Here is a 27915-nt window from a genome sequence, read left to right on the forward strand (position 1 = left end):
ACAGCATTCAACATGTTTTCATCAAGTTTTAATAGTGTCAGCCAGCAAAAATCAGAATAGATCTTACTCATATGCAAAAACTTAGAGTACAGCATTTTGTTGACTCCCTAATCAGCCAACACATTTAAGCAACACTATGCCCATACACAAAAATAATGCCTTTAATTAATCAGATTGCTCATTATGTTGCTGATTACATTACTACAATGTGCTTTCTGCAGCTGTACAGTTTTAGTGAAGACAGATCTGGATTTGCGTGCACATATCATGAGCAGCTTTGCATTTACATGCACTTACATGTGATGTTCCACTAGGATTTTAATGTTCGGAGCATGCATTCTTAAAAAGTCTGCCTGCCACGTTTCCACAAAAAGAAAAAAAAAAAAGATAATAATAATCTATTGACATCATGTTAAATCACTCCCTTCTGTTATAAATAACCAAGTGCTGAGTCTTGACCAACATACTATTAGTACTGGTACATTCAAATACAAACCAGACATCTGTGTGAGCATGCCAATTTGTACTTCTACAGAACAGTGCAAAACACAAAATTCATTCCTGAGACTAGTCAGCAATTAGTCCCTTCATAGCCCAAGTGTCACATTTTGCTTTCCTTGTCATTTAGTGAATAATACAACAGGAAATAAAAAATATGTGGTATATCTACAGCAAGATGTATTGTGATTCATCAGTATCGGCAACACAAGACACATGGACATAGAACATGTGCTCATTTGGTCAAAGAAGAAAAAAAACAAAACAATATGGCATTCAGTGGAATTTCTTTTAGCTGCACATATTTTAAATGCTTGGTTCTGAAAACCTGAAACATGAGTACTACAGTGCTAATAGAAATTTAAGAGCTTTTTATACAGATTTGTACAACATGACGACCCTTTTCAGTTAATTCCCTCTGTCAAAGGCTGTCACGCAGGAGTAAAGATGAGGTCCTTTGCTTGGATGCTTTTGAAACAAAAAAGTCAAGTGCAAAATAAAAGGCTTTCCGTTTCTTAAACGTTTTCGATGTTGTTGTGGTGTATTGTCAAGTTCTCAATTAAACGGAGCGAGTCTCCACCTCGATCTTCTCCTCTGATTGCGACGACTCTACTTCCTGGTGGCTGATGTTCGGTCGAACCGTCAGCAGCGGACCACCGCCGTAGATGGAGTGGAGGAAGTTCCACGTTTCCTCAGAGATCTGTCCTGAATCTGCTCCTGTAGGGTCGGTGCAATCACAAATGTATACATCGTAAACGTCAGCAACAGGAAAAACAGCTCTACAGTCCACAGCATCTCTGCAAGACTTGTTTGATGCTTTTTAAAAACCCATATTAAAATATTCAGACATACATTTCCTACTAAAACAGAAGAAACAGAATTACAACTTAAAAACGTTGCTTGTACCTTGTTTGAGTGTTAAATGGCCGTTCTTGTTTACTGTTATCTTTGAATTGTCGATAGGTCCCGGTGGGTCTGGAAAAAGACGAAGAAAAGAAAATTAGTTGTGAAATTACATACATCAGTAACAGAGTTATATTCTCATATCCTAACTGTATCAAAGAGCAATGATGTTAAAATGTCAAATGCTTTTGTCACACTACAAAAAAGCAATATCTGCTCCCCATTCGCTACAGAGAGAAGACAAATATTAGAGGAGCAGAAGTCAAGACAAAGAAAAAAAAACAGACATTTGCAGGCGTGCCAGATGCAAGCTGTTATAAATAGATGTGACAATACAAAGTAGGGGAAGCAAAGAGAAAAAAAAAATATGAGGACAAGTGGAACACCAATGAAATGCATTTTGACGCCTCATTTTGCTGGAGCAGGATAGAAACCCGACTCGGGGGACTAAAGCGAATTCTTTGAAGAAAAAAATCAAAAGAAGGAACGGGGACTCCACAGTTTCTTTTGAAAATGAGCTGTTTGTAAAAACCTGAGAATTTGGATTTTCTATAGGAAAAAAAAAAGAAAAAAAATCTATTTGCCTTTTTTTCCCCCCCATATGTCGATGAAAACATATAGACTCGCAGTTTGTTCCAGAAACTCTGTCTCTCCATAGTAAATCGCATGGAAAACATTTAACCTTTTTAATCAGACATTTAAACAGGACTAGGGGGGTGGAATAGGGTGGGGGAATGGAAAGGCAAGACCTCTGTCCAATTACCATTGTCTTTTCCTTTGACAAAGCCCTCCCACTCACGAAACCACTGCATGCTGATGCAGTATATGACCACTGGAGACTCCTCCTCCTGGAACGCCTTGTTCAGCTACAGAGGGAGCAGAAGGAGCCAGAGAAAGGGAGAGAGGAAGTGGGGGTGGAGTGAGAGGTAGAGACAAGAGGGAGGACGCAAAGGGGTGGGGAAGGGAAAGAGGAGGGGTAAGTGGGATGGGATAGGGGACAAAAAAAGGAAAAAAGTAAGGATGAAAGGATTGAGAGGAAATGGAAAACCAAATCAATTCTCTCTGCTAGTTACTCCAATTAGAAGACAGTCTTAAAACCACACTGCACCAGTTTCATCTCTCTTGGAAAAAGAAGAAAAAAATGACACATTTCTTGTTCTTCCTTTTTAGCTCTGTCTTACACTTACACGCACACACACACACACACACACACACACACACACTCTTCCTTTTTAGCTCTGTCTTACACTTACACGCACGCATGCACGCACGCACGCACACACACCTATTCTGAGCAGGCAATAACAGCTGCATCTGTCCCAATGCATTAATGATAAGGCTTTCATCTGGCTTGCACCTCTCATCTCCTGCTGGGGTGAACAGCATCAACACATGCAGCCTATCAACTGGTTAAATAGACTGAAGAAAAAGGGGCCTATACACACCTATGAGTCCTGGCTGCACTGACACACCGTGCATTAAAACACACACATACACAAACCAGTTTTGAAACTATCTAAATAAAGCCGCTGCTTGGACGGCTTTTCAGGGGAGGTGAGGAGTGGGTGGGTGCTTACCCTGACAAACATGTCCAGCTCTTGCTTACGCCTTTTCTCCAGTTTTTCTATCTCAGTCTGGCACGTGTGGCAGACATACAGGTGGTTGACAGCCGGTCCCCCTCCGTACCTGCGGGAAACAGTACATACAAACTCACACGTTACTTCAGCCAAAGGAATCGCTGGATCTGAAGATGCTTAAAGCCTCCAGCCAGTCTGAAAGCAGCCGTGTCGACTTCGTGTACCTGCTGTAAAGGTGATCCCACACGTTCTGCGGCAGCATCACTACCAGGTCATCGATGAATGTCGCTTTGTTGGGCGGCACACCTGATGAAACGCAGTGAAACAGCAGTCAGACGCTTGCAGTGTAACATTTTATTTTACATGAAATGCAACAGCTCGCATGGTTACAGATCAGTGCTGAGCTTAAACAGGGCAAGAAGCTCAACTATGCACAATTCTGTCAAATTCACTGCTCAAACTGTGCTACCAATATCATTAAATATTCTTCAGTTTCTCCTTTTTTCAGACCCCCAGAGCTTGTTATTAAAACTCCTTCCCAAACTGCATGTCTAAACTCCCCGCAGGGTGCGAGACTATGAAAAAGATTATTTTTTAGATCTCCACAGAAAGTTGTTTATTTTGCTCCAATTTTTGGCTTTTTCTTGAAAAACACTTCAGATGTATTTATTACAGCCTGTGAAAACCCACTGTTTAATGTCAATTATAGCTCCAGATGGAACTTTGATTTATTGTATAAATTAGGGACTAAAAGAGTTTTTGAGCTTAAGATACTAAAAGTCAGGATACGGTGGCAACTCATTCCTAAATTTCCAGATTTTTAAATCACCTCTCTCTTTTGATCCAAATATTAAACACCAAATAGGTTGAATAAGCCCGTAAGCTTTATTATTTATTACACTTACAGGTTATAGGGTCTCATTTCCTTCTCTAAGCTAGGTTACACAAATAATTTATACAGCAAAGCTGACCTGGGTTAATTAAATGTTTGTTGACTTTTAGCAAGTCTTTTTAAAACAGCAAGATCAAGAAGGAAGTGGGAGTAGGACGAAATAACAACCCTTCCATGTCGCTGCATTAAAGCTCTTTGAATTCATTTGTCAGCTTAAGTTCATCTTGACATGTGAGAAAGATATGAGCAGCAGTTTCCCCTAGACTGAAAATCTACACTGCTGCTCCCCCAACCCTCTTGAATATTTCATTGGGCCTTGTCTTATTGATTTATAATAGGCAAAATTTAATTAAGAACCTCTAATCTTAATAGGCAAACAACAAGGCTTGCAGTAGGACCCTGCAGATACTGAAGAATGTGGGGGGGGAAAAAGTGAACGTGCAAAAAAGCACTGAAATTTTGATGCAACGTGAAAGCCGAGATAAGATAATGAACCAAATAATGAAAAGTGACGTGTGAACCCTAAATAAATCTAAAATGATCTTAATTACTCAGTGTACCAGGTAATTAAAGTCTTTAAATTCGCTTCTTTAATCTAAGATACTTTGACTAAAATGAACAATTCAAAGAAAAATTAGTGTTTTTTTTATGTCTGCACCAGCACCATTTTACAGCTGTTTATTTCAAAAAGTCCTCCTGGGAAAACATGCAGCCAGAGCTTCTTGATGGAGTCTTAGTGTGTTTTTCATGGCACACTTGAACAGGAAAGTGAAAATAAGCTGTGATGTTTTCGGCTTTGCACACAAAATAAAACAACTGGCTGCACTGCCACAAAGCAATCATGGTTTCACTGCACTGATATTATCTCTGCTTATGTACCTGACTAGCCAGTTATTATGTGCTTAGGTGCTGGTGACTACCAAGCAGGAGGGAGAAAGCTGTAAGTGCTTATTTACAGTGTGTAAACACATTCTCTGTTCTGCACAAATTATTTTTCAGTTACGTCACTTCCATTCGCATGAACCCTTTTAGGACTTTTTTCCCCCCTTTCTCTGCTAAAAACAGAATGAAGGATCATCTTCACAGAGAGAAGAAACCCCTCCCCCTCTTCTGAAGTTGGAAATGCCGTTGTCAGAATCAGAAATCCAGAGCGAGAACAAAAGCCAAAGCTGTGTCAAAGTCAAAGCAAAACGTTTTGCACAAAGCATTTAGACACAGGGCGAGGAAAAGGACAATCTGACCTCCGAGTGGCTTCAGCAGGAAAACTGACATTTTCATACGCACCTCCATGCAAACACAGGAAGTCATCATTGGAAATGGGCCCTGGCTCGGCAAATGTCTTGAACTTGTTAAGCCACTGGCGGGAGACGTAGAACTGCAGAAGGCTGGGCTCCATCATGTTGAATAAGCCCGACACCCTCCTACGTTCTTTCACTGCATCCTCATTGCTCTTTCTGGGACAGAAACAGATCAAATATTAATCAGTATTTTAGATGAATAAGCAAAAGTACGATCCAATTTTTAATAGCTGAGCAGCGTAGTGAATTTTAAAATGCTACAGAGATAAATGAGAGCTTGTTTTTACATTTGTTCAGGTAGGAGTTATAGAAGTACAGTGTGCCAGGCTTACTTATAAAAGAGCACGTAAGCTTCAGCATTCTGGACACAGGCTTCAGACACCTCAGTCACACTTTGGTCGTCAAATTCATACCACAGATTGTTCACATCATTCCTGCAATAGGCTATGTAGTGGCCATCTGGGAGAAGACAGGGGGATGTGTTAGAGCAGCATTCACAAATCTATCAAGTAAGTGTGAATTTTATTTCCAGGGGAATGAATGCAGGACACTCGTATGTGCCAAATGGTGGCAGCTGCCCTGGTCTCATGCAGAAAAGGGAGTGACTGCGCCCACTCACTGCTGGCAGTGCCATGATGACAGATGACTGACAGCAGGTCGTAGCTGGTGGTCTGGGCGGAGCTGTCTTTGGCCAAGAAAGGCTGCAAGTCCAGGCCCTCGAGGGGGAATGACACATGGGTGCTTATCTTGGTGGAGAACATCAGTTCGTGTCTGAAGCGCTTCAAGTGAATACACAGGATCTGAAGCAGGAGAATGAAAACATTTCTCATTTCAGAAGCTTGGCATTTGAAGACATATTGGATAAATATTTGGATTTCTTCATCATATAAATATCTAGAAATGTCAGTTTACCTCTGGCAAACTTTGCATTTTACAAAATTTGACTCCATTTCGTAATCTATGAGGGGGGAGGGAAAAAAAGATCAATGAGAGGAGCAGTCATTGCAGGTGCAGTCCATTTAGATCTCATTTTAGTTAATGTGCAATAAATTACTCACTTCTTGCATTTTTCACAACTGTACATGTTATCTCCTAAGGGAAAAAATTAAAAACACAAAACAAACAATTATTGAGACATCATTCTTGATGTTTGTACTGGCACAACATATTTTTCCACCCACCCGCTTACCCTTTAGCTCATCTCTGGCAAAGAAAGCTGCAAGGCAGTCTTGTAGTGTAACCACTGGACCCCAGAACCAACTAACAGGAGAAACAAACACAGAAGGAGGTGAATTTTAGACAAAAACAGAAAGCAGCTACTGAGTGGTACCTGATGTAAAAAACAAATAAATAAAAAATACAGCATATGGGTTATAGACACACCTCTTGATGTACTCCATGACAAATGCTATCCACCCCTGTGGTGCATAAGCTTCCCCGCAGGAGCCAGCTTTTACCAGGGAGGTTTGGTGGGTGGATGAGTGGAGCTTGGCCAGGTCTTCCTTCCCTGGAATGGGCAACGAGATATCCTGGAAGTTCTCCAGGGTCACAGACACCTGATGGCCACAGAAGGTAGAAGTGTAATGGGGTTGTTGTTTTTTTTGCCTTTTCATTTGTTTGTGTTTTTTTTTTTTTTATAAGGATTTGTCAGGAGCTGTCACTTTGCAGAATTATCCTTAAGGCGAAAATGTCACTGTGATCACAGATCATCTTTCCTCCCATCATCAGAATGGCATTTTTTCTACCTACTCCTCTGTTGCGGCTCAACATCTCAGCATTTTCATTAACATTTCAATCGGATCTAACAACAAAAAGACAACCAAAAGCACTAACCCGATCACAGGTGAGGCACTGTACTGAGCTGACAATGGTCCCGTCGAACACGTCTGAGATAATGCTGCGATATTTCTTCTGGCGCTTGTTCTTTGGCGGGGAGAATGTGGTCACTGCTGTGAGAAAGCAGACAGAGGCAGAGAAATTTGAGAATACAGTACAGCATGTCTCACACAAGAGTCAGCAAGGATAGTTTTGGGATACTGTTACCTTGCTAACCTCTTTATATTTACAGTTCTTATTCTGGGTACGACTCCCTCTCATAATGGAGATGAACTCGCTGGCACTAAACAAAGTTTAATACCTTTCTTGTGTGCCGGGTTCAGACTGGGCCAGCCAGAGGCTGCTTTGGGTGGACTGCTGGACATTTTGGGAATGTGCCCCTCCATGGGGACTGGACTTTGTGGTCTTGTAGTGTTTGGCATTTGGATATCTGGAAAGCAATCTGCAAGAAAAAAAAAAGACCAAGGTTTAGAGACTCTTAAGGTCATAAATTTAGCCGTGAATATCAAAAAGTCATCCCGTGAAATATGAGCCACTATTTCTCATGTGTTTACCGGACGCTCTGCCTTGAACCTTGATGGCTCCCTGGCTGCTGATAATAGGCGTGGTCTCTGTAGTGGTATCAACATCTTTGTCGATGTCCACTCCAGTGCTTCCACCCGTAATGCCATTAGTCCCGGAGCGATACAGGTCATTAATCATGTTCTTCTCCTTCTGCCACTCCCTATTGGCCTGAATCTCATCTTGCTCGGGAATCAGCATCTCTGCTTCGTTGGTGTCATCTATCAACGCATTCCCACCCTGCACTTCATTTTCGGCCCTCTCGCTGCTACCGCAGGACTCACATGACTGGAAGTCATTGTCTGACTGGCTATGGTTGTCCTCCTCGGGACTGTCGTCCATTGTGATGCTGTGAGACTGGTCGCAGGGCTCAGGTAGCTGCTCCTTCAGCTCTTCATGAAGCTGATCCATTAAGCAGCGCAGAAACTCCTGGGAATCCTACAGTGCAGTTAAACACAAAATATTAGCAGGGCAAGATATTTATTCTACTATCTTGGTCACCATAGCATGTGGAAATCAGAGCTCCTTATAACTCACCATTTATTCCTCCAATATATTACTGAGTTTGACAGGCAAAGTGAAGCACATCTTCTTCCAAATTACATAAAACAACCACTTCACCTCCGTGTTTATCCCAATTTTGATCACAACATCTGAAACCAAATGCTCATGAACGTGTAATCAAAGTTAATGAACCTCAGACATCCAATCTCCCTCTTCAAGCCAAATGAACTCTCCTCTCACAGGAGCTGGGGAATGTTAACTTCATTCAGAGCGATGTTTAATCCAAGTCTGTGCAGCCCAGCGTGGCGTGACAAATGAATACTCTTCAGCTAAAACCTCTGAACAAACAGTGGCCAGCCAAGAGGAAACAGGCCTCTTTTATCAATTCACCATTCAGGCTTATAAATCCCTTATTTACAGACACCAGCCAAAGACACAAAGTGCTTCAATTTAACTTCTCTGAAAAAACCTTTATGTCCATAATGCACAAAACTTTCAAATCAAGCAATTTACCTTTAGACCAGGTGTGTGTGTGTGTGTGTGTGTGTGTGTGTGTGTGTGTGTGTGTGTGTGTGTGTGTGTGTGTGTGTGTGTGAGTGAGAGAGAGAAAGTGCATGTTAGTGACTGAAAAGGCAGAGGATTCGGTTTAGCGGAGTGAGTGCTTTGAGCTGGGAAAAAAAATGTAATTTCTGTAAAGGAATAAGAATAGAGTGATACGGAGGGAAATAAGAGAGACTATAAGATCTGGGGCATCTTAATAATCTGGGGTCAGACTGATAATAACCCCAGCTCAGCACAAAAAAAACAAAATTATCAAAAAGAAAAAGATCAATAACAGGCCTATTACATTATTATAAAAGCATATGATCTTTCATCATATTTCAGACAGATATTATTATTTCGTACAACACAGTCGTCAAAGGTTTGCATCATATCACCTGCCGACTTTATGACAAATGAAAGACTCAAATACGCTGTTTGGCTCTAGAAAAAGGCTCAAAGTGTGACAAGTGTCCCCATGTTTTTGTTTTGTTTTTTGCATTAATGAAAACATTGCACATTCATTTCATCATCTGGGATGACCCACCTGCTGAGCGTATCCTCTAAACATGGGGTTTATGGCTTTGATCCCCTGGAACAAGTTGGTTGGGACCACATAGGAAGGTCTGCAATGTGAGAAAACACAGCCTGATTTAAAGATGTAATTTTTTTTGCACGGGTCACATGTAATGTTGAGTGTGAAATTAGAAACAGCAAAACTGCTCTCATGTGAAAGACTGTATATTAAAGATGGACACAATCAGCATGATTTTATCCACTGTTTCGCAAAGTATTTAAAGTTTGAAATTTTTTTGCTGTCACCATCTCAGCTTTGACAACAACAGAGGGCTGGATCCAACTGAATGGCTTCGTGTTGGGCCTATGAGTAATTTTGCAGAATATGACTGTGTGTTGTAGCAGTGTACTGCCACCAGGGGGGCAGTGTAAAAATAGATAAAAGAAACATTGCTGCTCAAAGTCATATTAAGCAAAGAACTTCTTTGTAGTGAAGTGAAACTGAGTGTAAAAACAACAAAATGTCTATCACAGCCAACACACTAATTTTGTTCCATCATTTTACTGCGTTTCCTGTTTAAGTGAATTTTTCAACCAGTCAGCAATCATCATCAACATCAGGCTGCATGCCATCATACCAAAATCCAGAAAGAACTGAGCCTAAAGTTGAGAGACACTGCGTGCTGATATGACAGTGGCTTGTCAATCACAAGCTAGGTCTGTCTAAAAGTGCTCCAAGCCTTTTTGTCCATTTTGACTTAAATGAGGAGAATAATTGACAATACACATATCATATTGTCCCACACGCCATCAGACTGTTTAACTCCTCCCTGGAGGGGAGAGGGAGGGGAAACAGGAGGACAAAGGAGGGGGGAACAACTAAGCTGTAGTGCCTCTTCACCTCACTGTGCAATACCTTTTGTGCAATACTTTTGTAAATAGTCAACGGTGCAATAGACTCAATACTTGAAATGTGCAATTCACTTGTATTTTTATTTTTATTCCTATTTATTCTATTTATCCCCTTCGTATATTTTATTTATATTGTCGCTGTATGTATGTATGTATGTATGTATGTATGTGTGTGTGTGTGTGTGTGTGTGTGTGTGTGTGTGTGTGTATATATATATATATATATATATATATATATATATATATACACACACACACACACACACATATATATACACACATATGTGTGTGTGTGTGTGTGTGTGTGTATTATATATATATAATATTCTGTAACTCTGTAACTTCTGTCGGTGCTGTGCTTTTTTGGAAATCGAATTTCCCAGAGGAACCCACCCGAGGGATTAATAAAGTTCTATCTAATCTAATATAATCTAATCATTTTGTATTCATTAAAACTCTAAATTTGTAAGAGACCATGAATTAATGGATCAATTGGGAAGTAAGGTCATTTTTCCACACATTTTTCTTAGTGCTGTAGTGAGATTAACGCTGACAGCACAAATTCTTTTATAATCACACACAGAAATTGCCCCTGCTGGCCACTGGAAATAATCCAGGACTTCCAGGTCTGAAAAGTGACCTGCATCCATCTTTTATATACATTATTTGCGTCATTTTCTAAACATCTTACTATTCGACTGGGGTGGTAATGAAAGCGACCCTGAATTCCAACTGTGGCATGGAGGCATGTTAATATTCATTCTTCAGTCATGTAAATAACCAAATACCTGTTCTTGTGCCACAGATCTGACACCAGCTTCTGGTAGCTTTTGCAGAGAGCGGGCTTCTTGTCCGTCCTCACCAGGCCACCACATTCTACAAAAAACTGTGTCAGGGGTGGGCTGCAGAAGGAGGGGGACAAAAAAAAGAAAGGATGAATATATCACATGCAGGAATAAACGAGCCTTTACCAAATACTGTCCTTCAGCAAAACAGTTTGTCATTGGTTGTCATTACTGAAGAGTGGAGTGAAGTGTGTAATTTGAAAAAACAGAATGTAACAATCAACTTTGACACAGGAAGAAAAACAGAGCAAAGAACAATACTGCATTATTATAATATGTAGCATTTGTAAAAAGCTTTTTTGATACCTTAGTATTATCATACTACTCAAGGTTAAATGTGTGTTTTCAATTAGACTCTAAGATTAAAAAATATTATAAAGAACAGAGATCCAGAGAGGTTTCATTCTGGCACATCTACATAATGTTGCCTTCACTTTATTTTTTATTCATTTCATTTAAATTCATACTTGAGTCATTGAGTGATATCACAAATTCCCAGAGGTTTTGTCTCATGCGAGAAACCGCCTCACACAGCTGAGAGTTGAAGGACATCAGACTGGCTGAAAAGAGAAACAGCTGAGGGGATTTTACTTGACGAATACAGAATGGACGGGAATTTGCACGAAAGAGACAAACTACAGGATGAATAAGGCATGGAGTGTTCCCTTCCCTTGGCAAGAGAAAAGTCCTTAGACTTGCATAATGACCCGAAAGTAACTGAGGAACGCTACGCTCACACAAACAGACATCAAAGCGAAGTTTCAGGAAAAGGTCCCTCCTTCTGCAGCTGCGTGAGTCAGTTCTTCCTATTTTTGGAATGTGATTTAGATTGCAAATTTTGACCCACATCTTTTCCCATTTTTACTTACATCCAGACACAGCATCATCCATTTAATTTAAACATTTACTGGCCCGTGGGTAGATGGTATTAGAAAGAAAGAAGGGCTTTGCTTTGTTGTTCCATGAAAAATAAAAGCAATAAGACAGCCTCGAGGTTTGTTGCAGAGCTCTAAGTTAAGTGACCACCGCAAATAAGCCAAACATGAGCAGTGAATCACACAGATTGGCACTTCAATAAACAATAAAAGATGAGTCAGACTGGAAGAAAAACAATAAAAGAAAGAGGTAAAGAAAGAAAGAAAGAAATGGTGGGAAAGGAGCAAGAAACACATGAGGAGAAGCAACAGAAGACTTGTGGGGGGGTAGAAGAGTTGGTGTTCATCTGTAAGAGAAGACCCTACAGGGAACTCCAAAAGGCCATTTCTGTCATCTCAAATGGTGCACTGCAGCAATTTTCACTCACTCAAATGAGCACAGCCGCGGTTGTTTCTCACAGTCAATAAGAGGCAGTCAGATGGTGTATAAAACAGCAAATGGCTATTGAATAGGCGCGTTAACAGTGTGAGAAATGAGAGGAAAGTTAGACGAAGAAAAAGCTGTCTGCGCAGGAACAGTGGGATAGACAGGTAGACGCAGGGACAGAAGGTGGATAAACAGCAGTCTCACCAGTTGGACAGGGCCTGGAGGGCAGCGTTCATGTAGCAGGTGTTGCCTATATTCTTCAGTCCTGTCAGGCCTGACGGAGACAGAGCACACCGGGGAAATTAAAGTAAGCCTTTCATCAACTCCTCGTAAATTTTAATGGCAGACAGAAAGTGTCTACATTTTCACAAGACCCGTTTCATTTCTGAGATTAATACTTTACAGCAGGGGCAGGAAAAAGTGCCTGCCTAGTGTATTTTAGACACAGCTGCTGTGGCCTGTGGTCTCCACCCCATTACACAGCTCATATTAATGGATTTTATTGCTCCTACTACAATTCAAAGTCTTATTTCTGTTTGGGGTATAATAACAATGGTCTAAGTTCTAGAACTTCATTTGCCATAATGTTTTGGGGAATGCAAGTAAGAACCTATGTTTCTATTTATTCAGAGTCCAGCCTTCATGAGTTTTGTTGCACAGCCACTGCACAAACCACATTAAACAAGGTCCCAGCATGCACTTGTCTCTTTCACCTTGTGAAACCACGGCCACAGGTGATAAAATGTAGAACAGGGATGTGCTTCATTACTCAAATGTTGCACCTATAACAGCTGATTTCTGGAGTATATACACAACAACAACACTTTTGATAAACCCACCAAAAGAACGGATTTCCACTGTTACACACCAACATTCAACATGGAAGCTTCTGGGATGACAATCCCTCCCATCCACAGGGCACAAGGCAGTCAGTGAATGGTTTAATCAGTATGAAAATTATGTCTGATGGACAGTCACCAGAACTTGACCTAATTAAACACCTCAGGAATATGTGGGTCCAGTGCCTTCATCAAAACACCAAATGAGGGAACATGCTGTGCTGAATTGTGTCCATTCCTGCTGTAGCGGTCCAGAGATGCGTTTTCCTTTTATAAATATGTCGCCCACATATACGACCAGCCTGTTCTGCAGTGCACATTAGTTTTCAAAGCGTATTCACCATGCTTCCTAATCATATGATCTGCATGTGTGACAAAAATATCTGTGAAGCAGTGCCAGTGCCTGAGCTGCACCACATGAGGCGCAACATAACATATGTCATTTGGTGGAGCCTGTGTGCAAACATTACTTCCACAGTGACTTTGGTGGGACAGAGCTGACAGGAACCCACTGAGCTGCACTGCCGCTCATAGTCCTGCTTAGCAGCATTGTGCAGTTTACCACAGTTTTTGGCACTGCACGTCATCCTAATTTACCCTCATCTGCAGATTCATAGCTGCAAGTAAATCATTGTTAGTTGATTTTGTTTGTGTTTTAAATATATGTTTCAGATGACTAAGAGGGGGGGGGGGGGGGGGGCTAGGCAACACATTAGCTGGCTTTTCTCAGCTCTAGTTATTTGAAGACTGTTTGGTGCATCAGAGCCGTTAAAAACACTCATCTTATTGCAAAAATTTACTTCTCTGTTTAATTACATTCATAACATTCGCTTTGAACTAAACCACCTGCTGATTACCGAGCTCTTGCATTTGAGGTGTTCATCTTTAATTTCGTCAAACTTGGATTAAAGAGGCGATAAAACACAATTCAATTTTTGTCACCCCACTGACTTCAAAAGTATTTGATTTTAATAATTAAAAAGGTGTCTAAGGCAGCAGAGCTTCGACTTTTAATTAGAAGATTTGAATATAAAAATGCTTCACTTACGGCCTTTAAGCCGTTTTCACTAATGAACACAGGACACTGTCCGCAGCTGAACTCTCTCTGCAGAAAACAGGCAGAGATGCCGTCTGACTGTTTTTCAGACACATGAAAACAGTCAAACGGCACAAATGACTTCTGCTCGCTCACTGTGCAGTTGCCTGCTTCCTTCAACTGAACATTGCACAGACTTCATACTGGGGAGCTGGCACGTTGAAGCATGTTCAGTGTTTGATCTGAGCGTGCGGGACATGTACCTCTCATATCTACCTTTGTTGGTTAATATTGTGAGAAACTGATTGCAAGTTTGCCAGTTTGTTGAACTTATACTTCACATTTTTGCAAAGGTCTTGACTGATTTTATTTGATTATTGTGCCACACATAAAAGCAACAATGTCAGCTCAAACAGGCTACTGGACATCTTTAACCTTTACCTAGCAGAGTGTATTCATTTTTTTGATTTGAAATATATTTGTTACCATTAATTTGTCATCTCTAATAACCTCTTTATAGTTTTTAAAGGACTTGGCCCATTGGTGCAACAAGGACAATGGGTAGTTCATGTTATGTAAATGGGCAAAAGTATTGAACGACACTTGCTAGTCTTTGCATTCAGGTGTTTTTGGTCTGATTGTCACAGATGAATAAAAATCAAGCCCCTAGCCATGCCATGTGGTTAATGCCAAATCTATCATTAATAAATTAGCCAGGAGTAAATCAAATAAACAAGTCTGATCTCTTGGCAAAGTATGCCACAAGAAAAAAACAAAAAACAAAAACAGTATAGTTGTTTGTTTCAGTGGACACGAGTTGTGCCGTTTTTTTGTTTTCTTGGTTTTTTAAACTAACGTTTTTTTCAATAGGAAGAATATTTTGTCTCTACAGCAGGTACAGTATGCCCATGCTTTTGTTCAGGCTTCTGCAAGGATGTATCACTAAGGCAACCAAGAAAACAGAGCTTTGAAACAAGTGTCAGCCTCTGTAATTTACCTCAAACCTTTTTCTGCCTTTTTTAGTGTGGAAATCTAAACACAACGCTTTTATATCCAGACTAGTAATTTTAATGGCTAAACTTGATAATGGTAATTAATAACATATTTTAAATTAGTACCATATCCAAAATAATAACAATCTGTTATGTGGATGACTTGAACATGGATCTCTGGACCAGATTATCCTAACTACCATAAAAGTCCAGCCGTCAAATGTGGACTTTTCTTTGGGCTTTCAAAAGAGGAAAAATGTCCATTTTGTGTACACAGTCAGAAATCAGGACATGTCAGCTGAAGCAAATTTAAAAATGGTCTTCATCGACCCGAAAACCAGGGTCAACAAACACAAATCAATAGATTACAGCACATGAATATTTCATGAACTGCTGTATGACTGTGTTAAAACAAAATCTGCTTAAACTGCTGCTTAAGCTGCAGTAAACACCACCTCTTGTGGCAGATGTTATGTTTTTTGGCCGTCTGCCACAATAAATGGATGTGTTTAATATAAAATCTAAACTAGCTGTGTTGATTTGAATACTTTAATTTGAAAATGATAGTATTCATTAATAAGATCTATCAGCTAACTCTTTGTGACACTGATGTGGTAATCACTTAAACACAGCTCACCTCTGGCACGTATGTCGTCTTCCTCTTCCATCTCCATGTCTATGTCTTCACAGCCACCATTAGAGGGCACTCTCAGGGAGGTAGGACTCCCAGGGGCCTTGTTGCCATCCTGTAACAGACACACATAAACCTTATAATAAAAGATCTTGTCTAGGAAATAAATAACTACAGTTTAATTGTTACTGGTGGAATTCCTCATTCGTGAATATGTAAACCAGCCTGTTCTACAAGTAAACCGTATCTTCAAGCTGTGAGATAACAATAGAAAGGAAGCCTGGCTCATACCTGACCCACGTTCTGCGGCAAGGGGAGGGGTTTGCTGTTGCTGTGGGGTGAGTGAGGACCTAGTTTACGCTCCAGGAAAACTTCCTTGCCACAAGCGTAGCACCACACACGAAGCGTGGTCAGGTTCACCGTGAGGTTGTGTCTCGTGTCCTATCCAAAGAAATAAATTCTATTAAGACACGTGTCAGAGCTCAGAAACAAAGTTTAACAAGAACACTGTGTTAACAGGAGCAGCTTACACACACGCCCCTGCTTCATAATCTTCAGCGCAATCTAACAACCAGCATCTTGTAAAATGGGTGGTGCTGCTTTTATATATAAAAACTAAACGTCTCTCCTGGCAGCTGGACTAAAGTTATTCTGGGAACAGTCCAACTAAATCATGGGGTGAATAAACTCATGACTTTTCTTCTCAAATTAAATTAATTTGAAAGAGAGTTTGCTTATTTAGCACAATTTCAAATCCACCTAACTTCATAGAACATTAGTGCAGAACTAGTTTGAGTATATTATCCAAATTATTTTGTTCCAGGTATAATTTGTAGATCCTCCCTAAGCACGCTAATAAACTGATACTTTCATAGCACCTTTCTACTTAATTCAAGCACTCAAAGCATTTCCATACTACAAGTTTCATTCAACCAATCACAACAAACAATGATACATCACTTTTATCTATGTCTAAGTGCTTTTTAGTTAAACATTCACACTCCAATGGATGCACTGGGATTCAGTATGTCAAAGCATACGTTAACACATGGAATGGAGGAGCCGGGGATCAATCAAGGTCGTCCACTAAACCTTTTCTTTTGGTAGATGACCCACTCATCTACCAATCATACATTTACTGCTCTGAAAATAAGGATAGGATACAATCACTGAATGTCTGTGTTTCTGTTCAACATGTGGCTTGCAGAACAGGCAGATTATAGATTGTAGCTTTATTGAACCATCAAAACAACATGAGCAGGTGACAGAAGTAATTTGTCACAGGAAACAAAAGGCAATACAATAATATTTTTTCTTATTTTTTCAAATCCCTTCAAAGACCTGTTTCAAGTTAAACCTGGATTTTAGGCTAGGGTAAGAGTCTGGCAATTAGTTGTGATGGTTAGATTTCAGGGTAAGACACTTAGGAATAAATTAATATCAATGAATGTACCCCTCCATCTACACAGAGATGGTAACAGGGAAACAAACCATCTCAAACTGGGCGCAGCACTTACACTGGTCCATAGTAATACACCACCCAAATTTGAAGTAGAAACAAACAAACAAACAAAAAAGGATAGACTTCAGAGTATTTTAACCACAGTCAGACTAAACTGGATGTCTCAAGTCAAAGGTGGAGATCAAGGCAGAGCGAAGGCTAAAGGGGAAACGTGGCCCAGTTCTGCTGACCCACTGCTGTTGGGCGGGTTGACACGAGACCGAATAAGAGCAGCAGCACACACTGTATTATTCATCGGGCCTACATTAGCCTTCCCACAGCGGTGCAGAGCAGAGCTGGCAGAGGTGACACACTAGACTGAGCACAGCCTCGAAACACCACAATTTAAAACATTTATAAAGGGAAGCATGCCAGGTGGGGCATTCATAACAAACTGAATTCACAGAGCTTTACAGCATGTTTTACCAGCATATATAATATTTAACTGTTTAAAACAAATTCAGCTCCTTGTTAATTATGATATTGCGTGAGAAAAGGGAATAATGCAGTAAAACCTGTCCCATCACAACAACTCATGCCTCATTCTCAAGCTATTTTCAAACTAAAACTAAAAACACATTCGTGGTGTTGTGGCAGCGTTGGCCGCAATAAAACATCTGCTTTACCCTGTGATCGTCATAAGGAGGTGGTTGGATCTAGTTTTGTGTGTCAAATAATTAAAAAAAAAACAAAAAAACATTTGACTGTCAAGTCTCCTTCCTAAGCCTCTTCTGTCTTTAAGAGTGAAATAACTGAGTGCTAGGAAATGCAAGAGGCTACCATTCTTCTTCTTGTGATCCAATCAGGAACTACACTTTCAGAGTACCGGCAGCTTGAAAGTAACTGGAAAGCTTAAAATAATTTTCTTGAAATATGCAGGAGTTTACTTTAAACATCCATTTTTAAATGTATAGTGGAGTTTGAAATACAAACAAAAGCAAATACCTATTTAAAGCTAGACAGTGTGGTATTCATAGGAATAACTGAGTATCCTCCACTTTGAGAGACGGTGATAACTGGAATTAAAAGTGCAAAATTAAGAAGATGAGAAAGCAAGAAATGAAAGATTTTTGTTTCCCTTCCTCTTGTCACTGCTTTTGCTGGGGGGATATTTTAAATCATGTGACTGTAACTGAATGTGAGATGATACAGCAGTGCCAGAGGGATTTAATAACACAGTATGAGCGAACAAGTCCACTGAGTCATCAGTCAGTCATTATCTTCCTGATGTATGTACTGAAGCATCACATGCACCTCAGCACTGGTAGCAGGTAATGACCTTAGACCACCTTTTACAGAATTTCAGCAGAATAGTTTGATTTCAGTGCTTAAAACCTGAAATTTTTTTATTTTTAAGCTGTTTATCTGCCTGCTAATGTGCCAAATAATAAAAATGTACAGATATTGAGTTTTGGTCAGCTCTGTGATCTATAGCTTGACAAAAACATAAAAACAAAAACATTATCCCCCTTTACTACTGTGTCACATACAATCTGGCAGTAGTCTCCATCACTGCGTAGTCAAGAGATTAAAATGGTTCTGTCCCCTCAGGGCTTCTGGAGCACTAATTAAGCATGGTCCCTATTCTTGAAAGATTTAGATGGCTTCAACTGGAAAGAAAGGCGAGCACCGCAGACAAATGTCCCAGATAGAGGATCCATATTAAATTCATGAGCGATATCATTTAAAAAATGGCCAGCTAATATTAAATTTCTCCACCAGTACCCTCTGTATCCAATATCCCTCTTACAGCCTTTTCCAGATACAGACTTAACAACGGATATAGTAACAGCCAGAGCAAATTACATGTTTGCCCCTTTAGTCCTCCTGTCCCCACATGGCCCTAGCGTGCTGGAGGAAAAGCTTTAGTCAACAGTGAGAGCACCAGAGGGTGGATGAGCTGCAGGAGGGGTAGTTACTGTAGCCATGGAACCGACAGTAATAGTGAGTCTCCTGCACTTCCCAGAGGAAAGGAGATTAATAATGGATGATCCACTGCTGAAACTGAACTGGATGTATGGAGATGTGGCCAGACAGAGTTGGCTTGATGGTTTTTGAGAGCACGTGCACTTCAAAAGCTAAAAAGATGCACACTCGGGCTCTTTGACGAAGAAAAAACAATAAAAAATAAAAGTGGTGCTGGAGGTGCTTTTATTGCAAGTCATGACTCCTGGGACCTGGTATTCCTGAACTACCATCTGTTCCTCATCTGCTTCTCCTTTGGTTGCATGTAATTTCGATTAAGTTGCATGTAATTTCAAATCCTGATACAATGGAAACGCACTGGAAAGTCTGAGATGTCTCACCTGTGAGTGAACAGTGCTGTGGTCAGCATGAGATTCTCCACAACCCACGTAGGGGCATCCATTCTACGGAGAAAATTAAACAGGGGATGCAGAAAAATGAAAATGCAGTCTAATGCGGATACTTTTTCACCAAGCAAGAGCAGCATTTTCCAGCAGCAAACATCGTCTTACCTCCAAACAGGCCCATAAATTTGGTCCACCAACTTTACAGTCTTGGCACTGGCCCTAGAAAAATGTAACACCCAGGTCAGGGTTATTTCATTTAAGGTGAGAAAGTACCAAGACAATAAAACCAGGCTTGTCATGCAGTCTTTGTTATGCTGCATAGCACTTTTAATACAACAGAGGGTGGAGAGTGTCACTCACATGAGATTTTTGAATAAGTTCTTCCTTGGTGATCTCACCCACGCAGTCCAGGTGGGGGCAGTCACAGCTGGACACCGGTGGCATTGCTCACCCACTGGTCTGAGGATGTGAAAGAGAAAGAAAAACAAACCAACAACATTTAGTCCATGACTTGCAATTTGAGTTGAGTGACTCCGAGTTAAAACAACAACAAAAAAAACAAAACAAAAGAAGAACAATACAATGGAGGGTTTCTTGTCTTAAAACTGCGCTTCTCAACCGTGTAATTGATAGCTGACAGTGTAACAGAGGATATATTTAAAAGAACAACTCTGATGACAAGCAAGACAGTCAGGCTTCGAGTAACCTGACTCATCGCCTCACAAGATAAATTTTTTCCATGGCTGCATGACTGGCAAATCCCCTTATTATCAGCCACTGACATGCCAAGCAGTGGATCATGACACAGTTGTCCAGCTCATGTCGAACAAGCAGTCGCATCATAAATGACTTTAATAATGACAAGGCAGACTGCTGAGATTTATGAATGAGTTAAGACCAAGCATCAACACCCAGGGCTGAAAAATAAACCTACTCTGGAAGTGGAAAACAATGCCACTCCTCTTGAATAGCACAGACGCCATGAAAAGACAGCCAGCTTCCAGCGTGAAACATGAAGCCAGTGGTAAACAGTAAAACAAACTGGTATGCATCTAATGCTATTCTACTTTCTGAGCCACAGTCACACATATTTATATTGTGGTTTTATTCTATGGCTTTAAGAGGTTTTGTTCTGACAAGTTGGATCCATGTAGCGGTGCTGTCTTTTGTGGCCAGCAGGGGGCGACTCGCCTAGCTACCAAAAGACTTCTGAAAATAAAATAAAAAAGAGAACACCCCTAGGCTCCCTTCCTCTACGACTTCTGTGAACACTTTCCTGATGACTTCACAGACTTAGTCGCCAGTTTAAGGTTATACTGAATAAAACATGTAGTTATTTTAAGGCGGTTATTCTAAAAGCCAGAAACAATTATCTAGGGTATATTATTGCCAAGAACCTTTGAGTGTCTGCTGTGCCTCAGTTTTACAGCAGGATCTATCACTGGTTTGTCCCATCTGATTTCAAAACACCATAATGGAGAGTACAAAAACGTGTCTCATCCATCTGTATACTGGATTTAGGGGCAAAGGTTTAAACACCCACATGTAGCTGCTTCACCTCCACTAATTAAAGTCACTGAACTCAACCTCTCACTGTGTTTGCTGATGGTGCCTTTTTTAATGGAGTTATCTGAGAAATAAACAAACACTGCTGTGTGATACAGACTGTCCAGAAAGCCTTTGCTTCAGCTGTGCTAAGTGAAATTATCATATTTTGTATGGATGTCACTTAGCATCAATTAGCAGATGCACCTGGTCATACAGCTCAAGCTAATCAAGCTTGCTTGCAAAGAAATGTCTACTGAGAAATACGCTTTGTAGAAGGGAATAAAAAAGGGTCACATTTTCACCGACAGCAACACTGAAATGAATGACACATGTCCGACTTGCATGCCTGAAAATCGTGGATTGACAATAAACACACTAAAATGAAAGTGAAAGTCACTCCAATGATCCCAGGCACAGGCTTTAGATCACACTCCATTACCATTAGTGATGATGGTCAAATGGACAAATTGACTGTGCTGCAGTCAGTTGATTGAGAGTCAGAGACGTTGACAGATTAAAGAGAAAACAACAACAAAAAACACCAAGATGTACTAATTAGCTGTGGCTACAAGCCTATTTCCTGCTCTGTCTGATGGATGTATACGACATCATGCACCTGAGACTTCTCATCAGTTTTCATTAGAGCTTATTGATAATTTAAGGTTTTCCCTGCAAATGAAAATGCTGGCATTCACCAAAGAGGTTTTGCCCAGCACCAAAGGAAAATCACCAGCAAAAACAACAGGAAAATATATAGACTTCTGCTATCTGGGGTAACGTAGCCTCTTTGTTTTAACTATAAGCAAATCAATAGTGCTTACATAGCTGATTTTGAACCAGAGGATAAACCCTTACTCATTCACAGACAATTCTGGATCCCATCTGCAACCATAACAGGTTATAATGATTGATTATTCAGCTTAGGCAATTCAAGTTTCAGTAATATAATATACATAAGATGTATCCAGCAGTGCACCATGCTGCCAAAGTCTGCCAATAAATGACAAAAGCTCTTCCAAACTTCATCAAACACATTCTTGCACGTGCTGAAAAATTATGATGCAATTATCATTTTAGTACAAATGAAGAGCAAAATCTCTGTACTTCCACTTTTCCGTGTGAAAAGAGGAAGCTCAACAAAGACATGAATCCCGTGCAGCGGGATGCTGAGAAACCGCTGGAACTTTCCATTATCGGGCTCCTCATCAAGGACGCAGTCGAATCCCCTACCCCGAAGAAACAAAACAGAAAAAAAAAGGCTCACACACTGACACAGATGGCCTTTAGGGGAGCAGGGGACGTGCCGATAAAAATGACAAGGGACGCTGGTGGCTCGGGGTCTGCCTATCCAGAGTGCTGTGTTTAAAGAAGCATTTCATCATAAAGCAGACGGCTGAGTGTGAGTGTTTGCCGGAATCATATTTCTCTTAAGTCACATATTACTCCATCAAACACATGGGCAACAACTGTAAGATATTAACACATCATATTTTATAAAAGGGGAAAATAGAAAAGGCTGCAAATGAACAGGTGAAGGTCACTCCAAACTTTCAGGGACATTTTGGAGTGATCTTCTTGCTGCCTTTGGTTCAAATCCAGCTCTTCACAGCAGACAAAGTTTCTCTCAGAACAGATGGCTTGCTTTAAAGTAGCTTCTTTAGCTTATTTGACATCTTGTTAGCCTGTGTTAACTCCTCCTGATAGTTTTTCCTCCTTATCTTTAAGTGGTTTTGCACAGTTTTGTCCACACCAGAACGTGATCAGTTTTACCTCCTCGCTGTCCTCCTCTCTATTAATTAAAAAAAATTTGATGTGTACTTTCTTTAAATTTACACTTTTATATTTCATTTGTGCGCAGCTATATAAATAGTCACTGTTGTGGGCAAAGGAACTTGCAAAGAATAGTCACTGTTGTGGGGTTTTGTGAGCACAAAACCCCACAACAGGTTCTGGGTACCGTCACTGGACGGAACAGAAGCATTAAAGAAACAGAAAACATTATTACACAGTCACACATTACACAAGTGATAACACTTTGCAGTGTTTTTCAGGAGGCACAAAAGCCAGTAATTTCACTTTTATCTGTTGTGTCCGATATGGACGACAACAGCCACTAAAAGGCTTAAAATAATAACTGCTTCTTTTTTTTTTTTTAACTGAAAATACCTCTTTAGTCTTAAAACTTGTGTCCCAGATCAATGATAGCATCATTCACCACAAAGCTCCAAAATGCAGTCGCTGGCACAGATTACAGCAGTCACATGTACTTACAGGGTGACTGAGAGTGCTTTATAAAAATATGAATGTTTTCCTTTTTATCCAGCATTGGATTTTTGTTTTCAGTTTCACTTCATTTTATTGATATACTCATGGTGTGCTTACATCTTATTTGCCTTTACTTTATGATATTTTCTCCTTTAAAACATTCTACATAGCTTATCTTTTTTTAATTACTATTCTTCTTCTTTAGTACACTGATTTCTGTCTTATCAGTCATCTCTTATGCACTTACAACTAACCATCACAAAAGGTGCTATATAAATAAAGACTTACTGATTGATGACAGCAGATTCACTCAGCAGATTTAAACCACATTAATGATGAAATGACTCATACAGAGTGCCACAGCATACACAATGTCTTTAAACCTATGATATACCGCTTTGGCTTGCCAACAAGCACAGAAGACACCTGTTAAGTGCAAACGTATCAGTAAAAAAAACAAAGAAATACACACAGGATATAGCTCCATCTATTTTAGTGCAAAGAGGAAGATGTGCATCCTCAAAACAGAGGGATGTACTACAAAGTGAGAATAATGGGTTAGTGAGGTATGTTGAGCTTAAAATCCGAACTTCCAGTGTCACAACTTCTTTTTACCTTCCTAGATCACCACTGTGACTATTGCTGCTCAAATAACCTGGTCTGGAACAGGTTAGCTTCAGAGTTTACTTTAAAATATGTGTAATTATGCACCACATTTTCACTGATTCTCTTCAACACAACCAACAGCTCCATGGCTCTGGGCCAATAAAGTGATTGCTCTACCATATCTTATTGTTCATGATAACGCCAGTAAAAATGTTTATGAGATTTAAAAACCTCATAGCAATAAATCATTGCTGTAGCAACACCATGTGTTTATGTTCCCTGGTGCATGCAACAAGACAATACCGCACGAGCACACAAGGTACATGTCAGCCTTCAGTGTTTTAGTAAAAAGGTACTTCAACAACTTCCAAAAAAGCACACTACTCTGGAAAATATGCAAGAAAAGTGTTCCCACCGCGGGTGAAAACAACAAATTTGTTTCACCACTCGAGGCAAAAACACAGTTGAGTACAATCAGGCTACAAAGGAGGAGATGCTAGCAGCTGGAGATGTGTTACCCAAAGGTACACAAATGTCTCCGCCAAGTGCCGCTGGAGCACTCGCTGGTTTGAATCTGCATGACAGGAATTGCAAATGATAAGTGGAATTACTGATGCAGTTACATGCTGGAAAAGCGGGGCTTTAAGCAGCTGGTTGAAAGCTCAACTCAGGACACGAGATTCCAGTTGGAAAATATTTTTTAATTTACAAGCTTAGATTACTTTAGCCATTCTAAAACGTACGTGTTAAGAAGTTATTTAATACTTTTACTTAACTTTGTCACAGGAAAATCTCCCTAGGTTAGTATTGCGCTTACATTTGATTTATGCTGCATAATGGTGTGTCACTATTACTGCACTATAATGCCACTGACACTTTGTTTCAATAGATTTGCACTTTGAATAACAAACTGTGTCATCAATGACAGTAACTCATTAGAAAAGAGGGATAGAAAATGCTCTTCATTCGCTTACACTTATAAATGCTGCTGCCTGCGAGCATCAATAAAACGTTGCCCAGCATTTTTTCCTTGTATCATCAAAATTATTGTTATGTTATTGTTGTTTCTTGGAAGTTGACCTATATCACCTTCTTCCCTAGTTTCCACTGATTAATTTCCCTCTGAAGAAACCTTGCTAAAATGAACTCTTTTTAATGACTTGTTTATTTCTTACAGTCAGTATTTTTCCATTAAAACACCAGTAAAAGTCCTTTGTAGAACAGCCTGTCTAAATGAGAAGAGCCAGCTGTTCACCTGCCACGCCAGAACTACCTTCTCTGCTATAAATTAATCATCTAAATTATTAATCTATTAATCATTCTATATTCCGGGGGGAGGGGGGGGGGGTGTTACATTGTCCAAGGATGATATTGATCCTTTACTGGGGGAATTTGTTCTATTTACATGTAACCTATTCAGTCACAGCTTACTTACACTATCAAATGAAGGCCTGCAGTAAAGTTCATTTTTCTCCCAATCTCCTCCAAAGTTTGTTTAACACAGACAAAAACACTTTGTCACCAAAAATATTCCATTTCACTTTGATCAGTCTAAGGGATTTCTACCTCTCCATCATTAAGCTGTGGTACAGAGTCAGGCGTAAACACAACGGGTTAGTTTTAATGTTTCTACAGATCCAGTTTAAAATTTCAGAGCTCAAATGTGTAGCAGTCACGTTTTTTAATAACTGTTGCGCTGAAAGTGCACTGAGTGACAAAATAAATGACTTTCTGCAGTAATACTCTCAGCTTATTTGCAGAAAAGTCGTCTTTTTTTCATATCCTTTATAGACTTTTATCAGGAATTCCTCTGACCGAAGCAGGAGGCACTCAATCGCAGTCAAGTGAGCGTACACAGAGCCTGAAGCAGAAAACCAAGTTTAAGAGAGAAAGCTGATCATTGTGATTCCCTCCCTCTTTGATTGTTTCTTCTTTTGTTTTTTCCATTGTACAGCCCACAGACAACAACAACAGTATGAGGGGGGGGGGGAAGAAACCTCAGAAGTACACACAGGACATAGCTCCATCTCATCAGTCGGTGTTTGTGGTTAATGACATGAAGCCAACTTTGTGTTTTGTTCCAAGTGCTGTTTTCACTAATATTACTCTTGGATGCAGATGAAAAAAAGATGCACATGTAAATGCATCATTACAAGCCAGGCCGGATCATCCAATAGCCATTCTGGGCACAAAATCACGGGTCGACAATGCTTGAGTTACTATCCAGGTAGCACATAAATGTTTTCTCTTCAATTTGAAGTCTTCTCGTTTCTAATCACCCAAAGAAATATATAATAAAATACTCAGCGACTAAACAATTAGCTCCAGGTCTGTCTTTGAGCAGAAGATGGTAAACATTTTGAGTTTACCTAAGTAATTAAAAGCAATCAGTTTATTTCTGACAAAATGTGATCCTCAAAACTAGAACTGCTGATTAATCCATCATCTTAGCAGTGAGAAAACAATGATAGTCCATTAAATATCTGACATTAGATATCAGATATTATAATTGACAGCAGGAAGATGGCAAATATTTCAGGGTTTTTCCTGCTCAGAGTGGACCTTTGGGGGACAATGCCCATAAACACAATTGCTCTGCATATTGTTAGGCAAAAGAATTAACAGAATTGCATGCAAAGTTGTTAACATCATGTTTATCACAGTAAAGGTGGAAAGCCAAAGGTTTATTTATGCAAAAAAACAAAAAAAAAACCTGCATCTGTGTCTGGGTTTGTAGCGTCATGATCTGGTCAAGACAACAGCTTGACTGGGAGATATGAAAAGTTCATGTTCAGTCACGTGCAAGTCAATAAGCCTGCTTCCTCCCTTCAGCAAAACCGTCTCTAAGTCGAAGTTAACAATCAATGACGCCTTTGAAACTGATTTCATTTCATACCAACGCTAAATCCCTGCAAAGTGAAACAGGGCGAGGTTTCGTTCATCTTACCAGGCTCCTCGCAATTACCTGGACTTTGCGGCCATCCCTGCAAAAGCTGAAGTGACCTTAAACTCTGTAGTACACACCAGGAAAATCTGATTAGAAGCTAGTTTCACTGTCAAGCCTCGTGAGATTACGTAAAGCTGGTGATAGGAAGAGTATCTCGGCTAACAAACCTTTCTTTGCACCATTTCACTGCCTCCGCCAGCAACGTGACAATACTACATGATATAAACTGTGCACAAAGGGGTGGCGCGGTCAGGGTGGGGCGTTAACCCGAATCTCGCACCACTAATGAAAGCAGCGATGCTGGCTGTAGCTGTTATCTTTAGGGAAATTTTGAAATGATAAGTAGCAACACAATAAACACCGGAAGGCGGAAAAACAACAACGCATGTAAAGCTTAACAGCTCACTTTAGCAACAGACTGTCTACAAATGGGTAGCATTGGCCACAATGTTAAAAAAAGAAGAAAAAAACTCAGTTAAAAGGGACCATGGTTTAACTACCTTGGTTTAAAGCAGCGGGTGGTTTAGCCTCACGTAGATAAAAACAGTGAATACTACAGATGTGTGTGGCTTCGGCCTTGTCCAAAGTGAGCTGTCAAAACCAGTCGAGGCGTTGACAGCGTCACGGGCTGACTAGCACTATTTCGCTGTTAACCTTAGCATGCTAACGGCCATCCTAATAGCATTTTATCTGACGTAATATCCACAAGGAACATATAAAAACAACAAAAGGTGAACGTATTACCCTCCAGAGAGAGTGTTTAGGTGAAATGGTTAGCCAACTTACTGGCTAACGTTAGCCTCCTGTGATCGGGGACAATCCCACAGTGACTACGGCACAGTCAGCCGCAACGTCAGCCTTCGGCCTTACCTGCTCGGTACCAAAGGACGCCGCTTCTCAGGTGGATCCGATGGTACTCCCGGTCTGCAACATAAACTCAGTCTGTACTTAGAGAAACATATTAGAGTGCAGTCCTTTCTTCACATTAACGATAACCGTCCCTGTCGCTCAGCGTGGTTGCTAACGTTACTGCTGTCCCCGCCTCTTTTCCGGT

General features: G+C 40.3%; 1 protein-coding gene across 2 annotated transcripts; it reads right to left on the bottom strand.

Annotated features, from left to right (window-relative positions):
- Positions 1–6: 6 nt before the first annotated feature.
- usp33 (ubiquitin specific peptidase 33) lies at positions 7–27915 on the bottom strand. 2 transcript variants are annotated; one of them, XM_085438598.1, is made up of 24 exons: positions 27732–27914; positions 19856–19954; positions 19661–19714; positions 19490–19552; positions 15974–16123; positions 15689–15797; positions 12389–12458; positions 10826–10939; positions 9157–9235; positions 7559–8003; positions 7306–7446; positions 7002–7117; positions 6552–6724; positions 6358–6428; positions 6227–6260; positions 6081–6126; positions 5788–5968; positions 5501–5627; positions 5155–5324; positions 3203–3284; positions 2979–3087; positions 2165–2267; positions 1405–1473; positions 7–1215 (listed from the first exon to the last, which is right to left on the bottom strand). In XM_085438598.1, the coding sequence occupies exons 2-24, from the start codon at positions 19937–19939 to the stop codon at positions 1058–1060; spliced, it is 2748 nt and encodes a 915-aa protein (XP_085294724.1). In that variant the 5' UTR covers positions 19940–19954; positions 27732–27914; the 3' UTR covers positions 7–1057. The 2 variants fall into 2 exon arrangements, with proteins under 2 accessions (XP_085294724.1, XP_085294726.1); XM_085438600.1 differs by lacking the exon at positions 2165–2267 and having other exon boundaries at positions 1153–1215; positions 27732–27915.

This window comes from Copadichromis virginalis, linkage group LG18, assembly GCF_057382275.1.
Source record: "Copadichromis virginalis isolate Kocher_CV1m ecotype Utaka linkage group LG18, C_Virginalis_male_GT1.1, whole genome shotgun sequence".
Classification (NCBI taxonomy): Eukaryota; Metazoa; Chordata; class Actinopteri; order Cichliformes; family Cichlidae; genus Copadichromis; species Copadichromis virginalis.